At 46.3% G+C, this 14,643-nt stretch overlaps 1 protein-coding gene and 1 non-coding gene across 4 annotated transcripts; one reads left to right on the forward strand and one right to left on the reverse strand.

Moving 5' to 3' along the window:
* Positions 1–362: 362 nt before the first annotated feature.
* LOC120093903 (U6 spliceosomal RNA) lies at positions 363–469 on the reverse strand. Its single transcript, XR_015626274.1, has one exon. It is a non-coding gene; the product is annotated as a U6 spliceosomal RNA (small nuclear RNA).
* Positions 470–6,188: 5,719 nt separating this feature from the next.
* Tmt1a (thiol methyltransferase 1A) lies at positions 6,189–14,171 on the forward strand. Of its 3 annotated transcripts, none has more exons than NM_001037355.2 (2): positions 6,189–6,756; positions 12,915–14,171. In NM_001037355.2, the coding sequence occupies exons 1-2, from the start codon at positions 6,259–6,261 to the stop codon at positions 13,149–13,151; spliced, it is 735 nt and encodes a 244-aa protein (NP_001032432.1). In that variant the 5' UTR covers positions 6,189–6,258; the 3' UTR covers positions 13,152–14,171. The 3 variants fall into 3 exon arrangements, 2 of the variants coding, with proteins under 2 accessions (NP_001032432.1, XP_087413721.1); XR_015624141.1 differs by having other exon boundaries at positions 6,237–10,800; positions 12,915–14,165; XM_087557595.1 differs by having other exon boundaries at positions 6,237–6,767; positions 12,915–14,165.
* Positions 14,172–14,643: the final 472 nt, after the last annotated feature.

The following is a 14,643-nucleotide window of genomic DNA, read 5'->3' on the forward strand; positions in this document are numbered from 1 at the left end:
TTGTTATTCCCTTTCCCGGTTTCCGGGCCAACATCCCCCTAACCCCTCCCCTTCCCCCTCCATATGGCTGTTCCCCTCCCCATCCTCCCCCCATTACCGCCCTCCCCTCAACAATCACATTCACTGGGGGTTCAGTCTTAGCAGGACCCAGGGCTTCCCCTTCCACTGGTGCTCTTACTAGGATATTCATTGCTACCTATGAGGTCAGAGTCCAGGGTCAGTCCATGTATAGTCTTTAGGTAGTGGCTTAGTCCCTGGAAGCTCTGGTTGCTTGGCATTGTTGTTCATATGGGGTCTCGAGCCCCTTCAAGCTCTTTCAGTCCTTTCTCTGATTCCTTCAACAGGGGTCCTGATCTCAGTTCAAAAACATGGAACACTGCACGAATCTGCGTGTCATCCTGGCACAGGGGCCATGCTATTCTTCTCTGTATCGTTCCAGTGTTAGTGTGCGTGCTGCCGAAGAGAGCACTGATGATCTGTTTTTATTTTATGTGAATTGGTGTTTTTCCTGCACATGTGTCTGTGTGAGGTGTTTGATCTCCTGGAGCTGGAGTCACAGAGCTGTGAGCTCCCATGTGGGTGCTGGGAATTGAACTCAGGACCTCTGGAAGAACAGCCAGTGCTCTTAACCACTGAGCCGTCTCTCCAGCCCCAACTGGAATTTTTTTTTTTTTTTTGCCAAACCAATTAAAAGATAATTAAGTTGGATTTTATTTTACCTCCTTATTAATTTGCATGTGGCAGGAGGAGGGTCACAATCACTTGGCTCCTCTGTTTCTGACCCTGGGCTGAGACCAAATATGATGCTGGAGAGAGGAGGTGAGCCAAGCCGCTCCCTCACGTTGGGCCAGGAGCAGACATAGGGCTGAGGCAATGTATTCATGAAATATACACATCTGAAATCCATTTTCTCTATGTGTTCTGAGCTGAGGGTTCACCGTATAGTCCAGGCTAGCCTCAAGTTTAAGATTCTCCTGCCTCAGCCTTCAAAGTGCAAGGAGTACAGGTATGAGCCACTGTTTGTGGCTAAGTATTTCTGAAGTACATAAGACTAGAAAGAAGAATTTCCACAGCCCTACCTAAGATGGCTTTCACAAAATCTTGTCTTTTCCCTTATTTATTTTATGCTAGTTCTTCAGAAAGCTCCCTCCAACTATCCAGCTATACGACAGTTGGAAAAAGAATCACAAGTGTCCATCCATGCTTTACTCTCACTCCTCCAAACGAACTTTCGTTTTCTTATATATGAGGCACACTCGCACTCACATGTGTGTGCACACACACACACACACACACACACACACAGACTTTTTAAAGCGAATAACTAAACACTTCCCCAACTTGAGTCAAATGTTTGACCAGACTTAGGAAGCCCATAGGTCCCTGAAAAGTTGAACCCAAATGGCACCAAAATATATCATAATTAAATTATCTAAAATCAAAGACAAAGAAAAAATTCAAAAACTACAAGGGAAAAAAGTCTCTTTAGACTCTCAACATATTTCTCAGCAGACATCTTAAAAAGGAAGAAAGAAAGGACGGAACATTGATAACCTTGAAAGAAAAAACAAAACCAGAACGACAACAAAACATAAACAAAAACATAGCACTGGAGGGCGGGTCGGTGGGAAACTGCCTATTCGGCACACATGGGCCCGGGTCCAGCCTCCACCACCCAAGAGGAGGGAAGGGGAAGGTGGGGGGAAAGAAGAGAAAGAAAGAAATGAGAGCAAGCTATAGACCTTTCCAAGGAAACACAGGCAGGGAGAGTTCGCCAGCATCCAGGACTTGGGAGACATGCTCTAAGCAACTCAAGTTTAACAAAGCATACCGATCGTCACCACGAAGCACATGGATGTCTAAACTCACTGGGAAGGTAAGGACGTAGACAAACTCAGAGCCCTGTCATTGCACAGTGGTCACACGGGGGTCAGCACCAATGAGTGTAAACCATTGCAGTTGGGCATGGTGGCCCTCACCTCTACATGCAGTGTCTGGAAGGCCAAGGCTGGAGGATTTTGAGTTCAAGATCTATCTGGCTATATAACAAAACCTTATCTCAAAAATAAACAAATGACTAGGGATAATTACCTACAATAACGCATCATGATGTGTTGTCATTGTTGAAACAGGGCTTTACATGGTGAAGATTAGAATATGTGGCCTAATGACTGGTGTGGTGACACCCATCATTAACTTCAGCACTCAGGAGGCAGAAGTAGACAGATCTCTGTCTGTTCCAGGTCAACTGGCTCTACTGGATTCCAGGACAGCCAGGACTAACTACATAGTGAAATCAAGCTATTAAAAAAAAAAAAAAAAGGTGTGGCCTTGTGGAGGCAGTGTGACCCTGGATGTGGGCTCGGAGGTCTTTCTGCCCGAGGTGTGAGTGAGTTCTCACCGGCTCCTGCTGCCAGGACGGATGCCTTCACTCTCACCAGGCTGGCACTCAGCCACCGTGGACTCAAGCCCTCTGGGAACCGTACATCTTATGAAACGCTTCTTTTCCACAAGTTGCCTTACTCATGTTTCATCACAACAATAAAAAAGTGGTTAGTGTAGGGTTGGGGATTTAGCTCAGTGGTAGAGCGCTTGCCTAGCAAGCACAAGGCCCTGGGTTCGGTCCCCAGCTCCGAAAAAAAAAAAGAAAAGAAAAAAAAAAGTGGTTAGTGTAATTGTATATGTGGGCATGCACACATTCACACACACGCGTGAGTGCACAGGACATACACAACATGCACAGGTGCACATGCACAAGCACACACATGACTGCACACATATATATACACACATGCACACATGTACATACATATGTGAACACACAAGCACATATACAACATGCACACGTGCGCGCATGCACAACCACACGCACATGTACACATGTATGCACACACATGTACACATGTATGCATACATGCACACATGAGTGTACACACTCAATGCACACATGCACAATTGAACATACGCATGCACACTTGCATGCCCCCCCAACAGGCGCACACACACACAGAGGCACATACACACAATGGTAGAAAAGGGTCCTTTGTTGTTGTTTGAGACAGGGTCTCCCTATGTATCCCAACTGGCACGGAACCCATGATATGAAACTCACTGGCCTTGAATTCAAGATGCCCCTGCCAAGATTAAAGGCAGTGCACCAGGCTCAGCCTCACAATAGCTTAATTTTTCATAGCTCCGAACTGGAAATAACCCAATCACATATTAATGAGTGATAAGAAAGACCACTGGGTGTAACACTTGTTTTAAGTTGTGTGTGCACATGAGTGGAGACATGGAGAGGCAGCTCTCAGGCAGGATCAAGTAAGGACTGGTGACAGGTGCATATAGGGGCTGGAATTTTGAGAAGGAAGTATTTTTCTCACTTGACCTTAACTGTTCTGCAGCGTCCTGTTTCTGGGGAAGTGGTTCTCACGCTCTCTTGGTAATGGCGAGTTTATTTTGCTAATAGGAAGAAGGTGATTTGTCATATAAATATTTTGAGAAGAAGCCTTTGTTTAAGTCTCATTTGTTTAAGTCTTGCCTCAGTTGTTCCTGGTATCGTGGGAATAGCGATCTGATGGTATCTGGCCAAAATGGAAATTGAGGTAATGCATATTCATATCTATATAAAGATCAATAAAGCTTGCAACTTCCTGCAGTTGTTTCTGCCTTTGCTCTGCACCCCCTGTGTCCTGGTGGTGTGCAACTGTACCCAGGGGCCCCAACACACTAGAGGTTGACAGGAGGCCAAAGATGATGATGGTGGCGGTGATGACAATGAAGATGATGATGGTGGCGGTGATGGCGATGAAGATGAAGTTGGTTCTAGCACAGTTTTTCCTAATCTATAAAACATTTAAACCCCCTATATTCAACTCATTCCTTTTAAAGAAAGGGATTGCAGGGTTGGGGATTTAGCTCAGTGGTAGAGCGCTTGCCTAGGAAGCGCAAGGCCCTGGGTTCGGTCCCCAGCTCTGAAAAAAAGAACCAAAAAATAAAAAATAAATAAAAATAAATAAAGAAAAGGATTGCAATGTCAGGCCATGCAAGGTTTGGTTTTGTTTTGTTTTTTAAACTGTACAGTGTCTTTTTTTGTGTGTAGTTACTACACTACCGAATGTGTCTTCAGACAGTCCTGCCCTGGTGGTATTTTCAACAGCCACTAACTTTGCCTGGTCCAGTCTGGGGGTTGTAAATTGGCATGGAAATTTAAAGCAGCTTTTTTTTGGGGGGGGTGTAGTTTCCCCCCATCTTCTGTCATGTCTGATGCAGCTCACCTGGAGACTAGTGTTGAATACTGTTCTGCGATGAAAAACAAAATACAAAAAAAAAACCAAAAACATGCAACTGTTTTGTTGACTTCTGAATGCTTCTAAGTAAATACATTTTTAATAAAAAAATAATGAAGGTAGAGAAATTAACACATTCAACATCCTCCTCTGGCCTCCACACATATATGCATTAACTTCAGCACTCCCACGTGTGCATGCACATATGAAATAGTTGGTATTGCTGTTCAGTTAGTTGTTTTTTGTTTACTTTTTGAGACAGGCCTCTCTCTTCTCTAGTCCTGAGAGAAGTGTTGTGGAACTCACTATGTAGACCAGGCTGGCCTTGAACTCATAAAATCTGCCTGCCTCTGCCTGCCAGTGCTGGGATTAAGGCGTGTGCCAGCAGGCCAGGCTGTTGTATTTGTAACGTATGTGGAGGGTATATAAAGTCTGAGTAGACTTTAAAACACACACACCCCTCTACCTGGATTAGGGGTCAGTGACAGAGCACTTGCCTAAATCCCTGAGGCCCTGGACTCAGTCCTCAGTACCACATACCTCTGCCTCCAAATACAAGAAGAAAACCAGAACCCGCGGGGTTGGGGATTTAGCTCAGTGGTAGAGCGCTTGCCTAGGAAGCGCAAGGCCCTGGGTTCGATCCCCAGCTCCGGAAAAAAAAAAAAAAAAAAAAAAAAAAAACAACCAGAACCCAGCTCAGCCAGTGCCCATCACTCCTGTTTCAGGATGAGTTTCCCCCTCTGGCCGATGTAGATGTCTCTGCTGGCCTCAGGTCCATCTCCTCTGGAAACCAGCAGAGTAACTTTCGGATCTGACTCACTGAAGTGTCTGGATATGTGTTTCATAAATCTTCTAGTTATGTCTGCTCCCACTGTCATCCCCATATCAAAAGCACCAAGTTTTAGGTAGACTCTCTTAAGACAGTTCTTAGCTTGTTTACGACCCGGTAAGAACACACGTGAAGAATAGCAGCAAACAATTTAAAAGCAATGTATCTTCTTTGTGAGTTTTTGGCTCAAAAGACAATTCCCGACATCAGTGCAGCTGGGCACTGCCACAGAGACGGCCTCTCAGCGCTGCTTGAGAAGACGCAGAGCCATCAAGAGAATTCCAGGTCGGCTTGGGCTAAGGAGCGAGACCCAGAACAAACCCCAAGTCGGAAGCCTGGAGCTTGAATCTATTTTATGAAACCCATCAGACTCCCAACGGTGACCGTTCTGAGCACCTTTACTCTAAATCAGCGTCGTTACATAGTAACCAAGTATAATAAGATTGACAGTTGTGTTTTAAAACAGGAATAGTTCAAAACCGTGACTTAGCAGAGATCCTTCTGGTGAATTATTAACTTATGAAAGGCTCAGTTCAGAATGGGAACTGACAAATTGTTGGGTGAGGCTTGGCGAGGTTTCCTTTCACTTCCTTTATAACAAAAACAGGTTTTGGGGTGGGGTGTGGTGGCCAGAGGAGAAGGGAAGAATAAAGTGAGATAAGGGGGAGCCTTGGCTGCCATCTTCCCTGGTGCGCTGACCCTGCTCTACGTGGGGGATTCTTCCTAGAAAAGGCTCGGGTGGGTGGTGTGAAAGCACACACTGAGCACTACCAACAGCGACAGGAAACTAGGTGCAGCCTCCAGACCCAAACAAAGCCAGGGAGGACCAGGGTCAGGGTTCAGGCAGCAACCCCTCCTAAGAGATACAGGGGGTAGGGGGGGGCGTAGTCTTAGGCCGCTGCGTCCGGAGCTGCGCCAACGTCTGCTAGCTGGCCCTGGCCGGTGGCCCGTGGGGGTTGGGAAGGGTAGGTTGGGGGTGGGGCGGGTGGGAGTTGGAGCCCTCCCCGGCTCTGGGATTTTTTTCCGGCTTAGTCGGTGCCTCCCTCCTTCCTGATTGGCTCTGGAGCGAGGCCAGGAGCCTGCGCCCTGCTTCTCCAGGAGACACTCGAGACCACGGCCCTTTCTCCTCTACTCGCAAAGATGACGCTGGCCATCCTGGCCCTGCGACTGGTGGTCTGCACCCTGTCGTTCCCCCTGTTTCTGCTGAACCTTATAGGCGTGTGGAGCTGGGTATGCAAAAGGTGCTTTCCCTACTTCCTGAAGCGGTTCACGGTGATGTACAACGAGCAGATGGCTACCCGAAAGCGGGAGCTCTTCAGCAACCTGCAGGAGTTCGCGGGCCCCTCGGGGAAGCTGTCGCTGCTGGAGGTGGGCTGCGGCACCGGCGCCAACTTCAAGTTCTATCCCCCCGGATGCAGGGTCACTTGCATCGACCCCAACCCCAACTTCGAGAAGTTCTTGTTCAAGAGTGTCGCAGAGAACCGGCACCTGCAGTTCGAGCGCTTCTTGGTGGCCGTTGGGGAGGACATGCACCAGGTGGCCGATGGCTCTGTGGACGTGGTGGTCTGCACCCTGGTGCTGTGCTCGGTGAAGAGCCAAGAGAAGATCCTGCGCGAGGTGTGCCGAGTGCTGAGGCCGGTGAGTGACAGGTGTGAGGACTGGCTAGCTGCAGCTATCATGAGCGAGGGTGGGACTATCAGTTTCGAGTGGATTCTAAACTAAAAAGCAAATGACTCCAGAAGAATTTTGCAGAAGAAAAAGAGTGGCAGTGAACTACAAGAGTAAGGGCTGACAAATCAGAACACAGAAAGTTCTAAACTGCAGGGTAGTTCAGATGTCAAACTTGATAACAGAAGCTCCGGGGAACAGCTGAGGGGGTCTCGCCATGAGTCCCAGCGCTGGGGAGGCAGAGGCAGGTGGGTCTCTAGGAGTTCGAGGCCAGGCTGCTCTACATAGTGAGGGCCAGGCCAGCTAGGGATGCACAGAGACCACGTCACCAAAACAAAACAAACAAAATTTGCAGGTTTTGTGCAAGGATATTGGTTTTGTGGGGGGTTTTTTTTGTTTTTTTGTTTTGTTTTGTTTTGTTTTGGTTCTTTTTTTTCGGAGCTGGGGACCGAACCCAGTGGTTTTGTGTTTTAAAAACCGGTCAGAGAAAAAAAGATGCGCAACTGGGCAGGAACCGGAATGTAAACTAAAGTGGACAATCATGAGGCAGACTGTGGGGCCGTTTGCTTACAGCAGTGTCAGAGACTTACGGTCTATAATACCGGGGCGGGTCTGGGAAGGCCCCCTCGTACAGAAAGGGGTTTGGAAGGCTCGTTTAGTAACACCAAAATGTCAAGTGAACGTACTTTCTCTGTCAGAAATTCGTCTTCAGCTACACGTATGTAAATCCTTGTCTATCCCAAGGATGCTCACTGAAAGCATTTGCAGTACTGTAAACTGGAAAGAGACCGTGCGGACGGGAGCTTAGCACAGTCAGGGACTCTAACCATTACGAAGATCAAGAGCTGGGTGTGGCGGACCACACATGCAAACCCACCAGAGGTGTGTGAGGGTGAGAAGGACGGAAAGGCCAGCCTCAGCTATGTGCCCAGAGCAAGGCCAGCCTGAATTACATAGTAAAATTCTATCGAACAAAACAAAACAAATGAAAACTTAAAAAAAAAAAAATCCAACCAACTGAAACAAACAAACACAAACTTCAAGAAGAGTGATCTCTTCTGGATAGAAAAGAGAAAAGTGCTCAAGAAATAATGTTAACATGTTCATGCGAAAGGTAGTGAGAGGAGTTACTACCAGAGCAGAGTCACTCTGTGCCTTTCTAAAGGTCTGAATAAGTTCCTTGTACTGTGATTATCAGGTTAAATGGGTTTGTTCTGAACTCTAAGTGTGACATCCTAACATTTCCGCTTTTCATTTCAGAACAGGTAGAGATGCTCTGTGATACTGACATATATTCACACTCACACACATGCACACTCGCACACACATACTCAGTCTCTCACATGCATATACATATACTCACACACACACTCATGCATGCACACATATACACACACTCATACACATGCACATATACTCACATAGACACACTCATGTATGCACACATCTACACACCTCCAAACACCCCCCACACTCCCCCTCTCACATGTACACACACACACTCTCACTCTCTCACACACATACACTCTCACACACACATACACTCTCTTTCTCTCACTCACTCACACACACACACTCTCTCTCTCTCTCTCTCTCTCTCTCTCTCACACACACACACACACACACACACACACCCTTGTAGACACCTCTGAGGCTTAGCATTGTCTCTCTGGTGCAATGACAGACCAGTTATCAAACTAGTAGGTAAAGATCCTCAGCCTGGCTTGGGGCAAACACACCCATAGCCACACCTGGAGTGACACACACACAGAATCTTGGGGCTGGGGGAGGGGAACAAACGGGAGGATCCACCAAGTCTGAGTCTAGCCTGAGCTACACAGCAGGACCCCATCTTTAGAACACAGACAATAAAGCAAACCAGTATCAAGAAAGGGACATATTCTTGGGGCCAAACCCTGGGTCCCTTCATCCTCAGCCTGGCAACTGGGGCTTTACCAGGTGCTTCTAAGCTGATGCCAATCATAACTCCTCTGTGCAAGACGGATAATGCCCTGGACTGTCTTCCTTAGCCTCTGTGATTACCAGCTTACCACTCTGCTTGACAGAGCATGATGACAGCCTCAGTTAACCTTCACCACGGTCCCCTGAAGCAGAGATTTATGATTGCCATTTTGGAGTGAGATTGCAGACTCAAAGATGATAAATACACAGCCGTGAGTCTGACATGTTTTGGGGAGAAGGGACCAGGTTTCATTCTCACTAAATAGTGGTTGGCTGGCCTGACACTTTGTATATAGACCAGGCTGGCCTTGAACTCACAGAGAGCTGCCTGCTTCTGCCTCATAAGGACTGGAGGTTAAAGACATGTTCCACCACACCCGCCCAGGTCAGGATCTTTTTTGCTCTCGAGACGCTGAGGGTCTTTTCCTTGGCTCTTGTTCTGTGTATAGAACCTCCTCAGCTGCCTCATGCATCCTGTGTTTTCAGCTACATGCCTGCACAGACTTCCAAATCTTGACAGCCACTCAGAGCTCACTCTGCTCCCCCTCCCCCACCTTCCCAAGCTCCTAATTATTCATAAGCATTCCAAGCTGCTCTCTCCACTTCTCTGCTGTCTCCTGCCCTTGCCTAAGGAAAGCTTTTTTCGTTTTAATTAGGAAATTCAGTTCTCTATTCTTAAACATACGTCTTGCTTAAATTTATCTGTTTAGTTTGGGGTAACTGCATCTCTAAACTCTGAATTCTGTCTCAAAACTCTTCTGCCTTTGGGTAGCCAGGACTAGGGTAGCTTGCTTACAAAAGGGAGACTGGTTTACTAGAAAATGCCCGAAGGCGGTTTAATAATGTGTAGTAGTAGCATCTGCATGACCTATGTGGTCTGCAGATGCGCGTCAGATTGATCACCATCGAGACTGAGTAAAAACTAGTGACGAAATGCTACCCCGAATTCACACAGGGTGTGAATTCGAGCGCCTCCACCATGTCATTTGCATATTAATGAAATAATGCAATCTTTAAAACAACTCAGTTCAGTCTAGGAAGTGGCTCCTCTGGGTTCCTCCTCCCCTTCTACACGTGGGGTTTGCAGCCAGTGCCTGGGAACAATTTGTTAGTGAATTAAAAGGTTGGTTTTTTGTTTTTGTTTTGTTTTTATATATATTTATACATAGGTTCAATGCCAAGAGCCATCAATCAAGGAGAAGCTAAAAACCAACAGGTGATCTTCCTGAGGTGGTTCTGCCGTGGACTACACAGTTAATGATGGATTTGCTTCTGTGGGCAAGGCCCAGGAGAATTTCATTTTAGGAACGGTTCCTGCTATTAACATGCTTTTCCTGTTATTATTAAATATATGTGACAATCACTAGGTATTAGCCCACCCTTCTGAGAGGATCTCTGTGGAACAATGAAGTTGTGCTGTCTTGTGGTGATGCTCTATGGACAAATAGATAATGTCTTAACTCTTAATGATGACCCTATAAGAATTCCTAAAATCATATTAGTAATTATTAAGCTCTTTTATAACAGGACCGCTATTAAGCCCTTTCTGATGTCAAAACTTCGATTGAGAACTCTGCAAGTCTTCAAGTGTCGTTAGTTTATTGCTTCTGAGACAGAAAGCACCTACAACTTACAGCACATTCTGAGAGGTTGTAAAACGGTTAACCAAAGGTCTTAAGAGGATTCACTATGGGGGCAAGGACGGAAAATAAAATACTGACTGGGTTTATCTGTACAAAACTTCACCGATACCTTAGACACAAAAGTTACGGTTTTTAACTCTCCGTGAACCTGTAGAACTGGTGATGAATGTTTACTCAGATAATTAGTCTCCACGGACACACATGCAATCATTCTCTGTTGTAAACTTCATATTCAATTTATGTCTGAACTTCTAGTGAACTTTTGTAAAAAAGGGATGCCTGGAAAAACCACGTGACTCTATTCCCCAAAGCCAGCCCTAGGAGCCAGATGGATGGCACACACCAGTAAAGCCAGCACTGGGGCTGTGGAGGCAGGAAGATGGAGAGTTCAAGAGCAGCTAGCTATACAGTGAGTTTGCTAAGTGGTGATTTCCAGACCAACCTGCATGATGTTGTGAGGCTGTTTCAAAAGACAAGAAGCAACAATAACAAAGATAAAAGAAGCAGGGGGTGAACTCTGGGATAGCTCAGCCAGGCACCTGCCCTGGGGCAGTAGTGCTTGCTCTTGGGCACTCACATGTGTGTCCCCAGCCCACCCCAGTCCCCACTCCCTCAGGTCTTATGTAACCCAAGCTGGCTGTCCACTCCCACTCTGCATGCCTTCCACCTCCTCACTTTTGGTGCTGGACCTGGGAAGAGACCTCCCGTAGCTCCACAGGCCTAGAAGAGTGTGTGTGTGTGTGTGTGTGTGTGTGTGGTGTGTATATATGTATGTGTGGTGTGTGTGTGTGTTTGTGTGTGTGTATGAGTATGTGTGGTGTGTGTATGTGTATATGTGGGGTGTGTATGTGTGGTGTGCATGTGTATGAGTATGTGTGGTGTGTGTGTGTGTATGTGGTGTGTCTATGTGTATATGTGTATATGTGGTGTGTGTGTGTTTGTGTGTGTGTGTGGTGTGTATATATGTATGAGTGGCATGTGTATGTGTGGTGTGTGTGTGTATGAGTATGTGTGGTGTGTGTATGTGTATATGTGGGGTGTGTGTGTGTATGTGTGTGTGTTTGTGTGGTGTGTGATGTGTATGTGTGGTGTGTGATGTGTATGTGTGGTGTGTGTATGTGTGGTGTGTGTGCGTGTGTATGTGTTGTGTGTGTTTATGAGTATGTGTGGCGTGTGTATGTGTATATGTGGGGTGTGTGTGTGTATGTGTGTGTGTTTGTGTGGTGTGTGTATGTGTGGTGTGTGATGTGTATGTGTGGTGTGTGTGTATGTGTGGTGTGTGTGTATGAGTATGTGTGGTGTGTGTCTATGAGTATGTGTGGTGTGTGTATGTGTGGTGTGTGTGTGTATGAGTATGTGTGGTGTGTGTGTGTGCGTGTGTATGTGTGGTGTGTGTGTATATATGTGTATGTGTGGTGTGTGTGTTTGTGCGTATGTGTGTGTATGAGTATGTGTGGTGTGTGTATGTGTGTATGTGTGGTGTGTGTATGTGTGGTGTGTGTATGTGTGGTGTGTGTATGTGTGGTGTGTGTGTGCGTGTGTATGTGTTGTGTGTATATGAGTATGTGTGGCGTGTGTATGTGTGGTGTGTATGTGTATGAGTATGTGTGGTATGTGTATGAGTTTGTGTGGTGTGTGTGTGTGTGTGGGTATTGTGGTGTGTGTGTATGAGTATGTGTGTATGTGTATGTGTGGTGTGTGTATGTGTGTGCGTGTGTATGTGTGGTGTGTATGCATATATGTGGTGTGTATGCATATATGTGGTGTGTGTATGAGTATGTGTGGTATGTGTGTGCGTGTGTATGTGTTGTGTGTGTGAGTGTGAGTATGAGTATGTGTGGTGTGTATGTGTATATGTGTGTGTGTGTATGTGTATGTGTGGTGTGTATGTGTGTGTGTGTGTGTGTGTGTGTGTGTGTTGGCTGACCTTAATCCTCCTGCTGGCAGCCCTAGAACTAGGATTACAGGTGAAACTCAGCACACCAAGCTAATAGAATTGTAATTTTATTACTCCTGATCAGAATAAGGAAAAAGGCAACCCCCAGGAATTCTTTATGACCACAAAAATATAGCTATTGCTTAGATTGGCAGTTCCTTTTAATACATGTAAGACAGGGTCCCGGGGTTGGGGATTTAGCTCAGTGGTAGAGCGCTTGCCTAGGAAGCGCAAGGCCCTGGGTTCGGTCCCCAGCTCCGAAAAAAAGAACCAAAAAAAAAAAAAAAAAAAAAAAAAAAAAAAAAAAAAGACAGGGTCCCACTGTGACTGGGCTAGCCTGTAACTTAAGGTCATCTTCCCTTAGCCTCCCTGGTGTAGAGATTCCAGGCATGGGCTATCATACCCTCTGTATAAAATGTGACAGAAATTGAAATGATGTTACCCAGATAATACCTTATTCCATTTTAATCTACCTGTGTCTTCCCAAAGTCAGCTTTAGGCCACTGAAATGTGAAGCTTGAGGCGTTTTGTAGAGTGGGTTTCCCAAAGCCAGTATCTTTAAAATATGTGTGTGCGTTTCTTCTCAGGGAGGGGCCTTTTACTTCATGGAGCATGTGGCGGATGAACGGTCCACCTGGAATTACTTCTGGCAGCAGGTCCTGGATCCTGTCTGGTTCCTTGTTTTCGATGGATGCAATCTTACAAGAGAGAGCTGGAAGACCCTCGAGCAGGCCAGCTTCTCCAAGCTGAAGCTGCAGCACATCCAGGCACCACTCTCCTGGGCTTTGGTGCGGCCCCACATCTATGGCTATGCTGTGAAATAGCGCGTGTGAGGTGGCGGGAGAGAGCCGCTCTGCTCCGCCGGTTTGAGGCTTCCGTTTTAGATGTAAAACTGGGAGAGGTGAAAATCAGGTTCATCCCTACAGGTTTTGGTTTAGCCCTTTTCTATACTGTCTCCCACCGAATCAAAACTGAATCAAAGCAGCTTTGAACTCTCCCTCCAAAGGAACCAAAGGTCTTCCCCATAAACCTTTCGTAAGGAAGCTGTGGGGGAAACTTATAGCTTGCAAACAGAATAAATAAATCCCGGTGGAGTGAAAAATCCACTCACATAGGAGCACCCTTTACTTCCCCCATCCCAGTAAAAAGGAATTGGAACCCACTTGCTATCCTGTTGCTCCTGGTCTGCTTTCGCTGCCGCCTGTGCTCTGGCCAGCGGCTCAGGGTTTCGCCACTGCCTGCTGCACTGTCCCGCCTTCCACAGCATTTATAAGTGCACCGGACACACCAGCACCATCACAGAACTGTTCAAGATGGTTGGGAAGTCCCCATTTAATTTCCCCTTCTTATCTAGCACATACTTTGCTGGATATAACTACCATAGTAAAAAGCCACTACAGTTAGGGAAATGGGTATAATGTGGGGGACCCTAAAAGTAACTCATGAGAATAGTTAGCAAGGACTGGGGAGGATTCTGATCAAGTTTCACTGGTCCTGAGTGGGTGTGGTGGCACAGCCTTGATCCCAGCACTCTGGAGGCAGAGGCAGAGGAGGAAGGTAGATCCGAGTGTAGCCTGACCTACAGATCGAGTTCCAGGACAGCCAGGGCTACACAAAGAAACCCTGTATCAAAGGAAAAAATTCCACCGGTCCTGAAACGAATCCATGGATATCAGTGTGTTCACACAGAGAGCGAGTCTGGGTGGGCCCAAGGGTTTCAGCTGCTTTTGTATGTATCTAAACAAATGTATATTTCCTGAGATGATTTTGCAGAAGTTCTATTTTAAATATTAACAAATTCATATTCGTGTAATAAATAAAAATAAATGTTTTCTATATCTGCCTGTTTGGCTTCATTTGTGTCTTAGTGTCTCTGAGAAGGAAACTTCCACTTAGAAAATTAAGGTATTTGAGTGTAGAAATGTGTTTTTCTACAGCCAAGTTCTACATACAATGCATAAGGGATGTTTCTTGATGCTGTGATCAAATCTCTGACAGGCCAGGACTGAAAGGGGAAGGGTTTGTTTTGGCTTACAGTTTGAAAGGATACAGTCTATCTGGTCTGGGAGGGAAACTACCTTGGCAGGAGTGGGAGGCAGCTGGTTACACTGTGTCACAGTCAGGAGTTTGAGACCATACTGAGACCCGGATAGAACCGGGACCAGACTACATAATCTCAAGTGATTCATTTTCCTTACCAAGGCCACTAAAGTTCTACAGCCTCCCAGAGCACCTAGCTGTGAGGCAAGTGCTCAACCCTATGAGCCTGCAGGGAGATGTTTGGCATCTAAATGACATACACGGTTAGTAGATCTT

This window comes from Rattus norvegicus, chromosome 7 (assembly GCF_021556685.1).
Source record: "Rattus norvegicus strain SHRSP/BbbUtx chromosome 7, alternate assembly SHRSP_T2T, whole genome shotgun sequence".
Lineage (NCBI taxonomy): Eukaryota > Metazoa > Chordata > Mammalia > Rodentia > Muridae > Rattus > Rattus norvegicus.

Bases quoted from the DNA above. Each gene is read 5' to 3' on its own strand.
- Tmt1a (NM_001037355.2), top strand. From the start codon at position 6,259: ATGACGCTGGCCATCCTGGCCCTGCGACTGGTGGTCTGCACCCTGTCG. The intron at 6,757-12,914 runs GTGAGTGACAGG...GTTTCTTCTCAG, and splicing joins TGTGCCGAGTGCTGAGGCCG to GGAGGGGCCTTTTACTTCAT.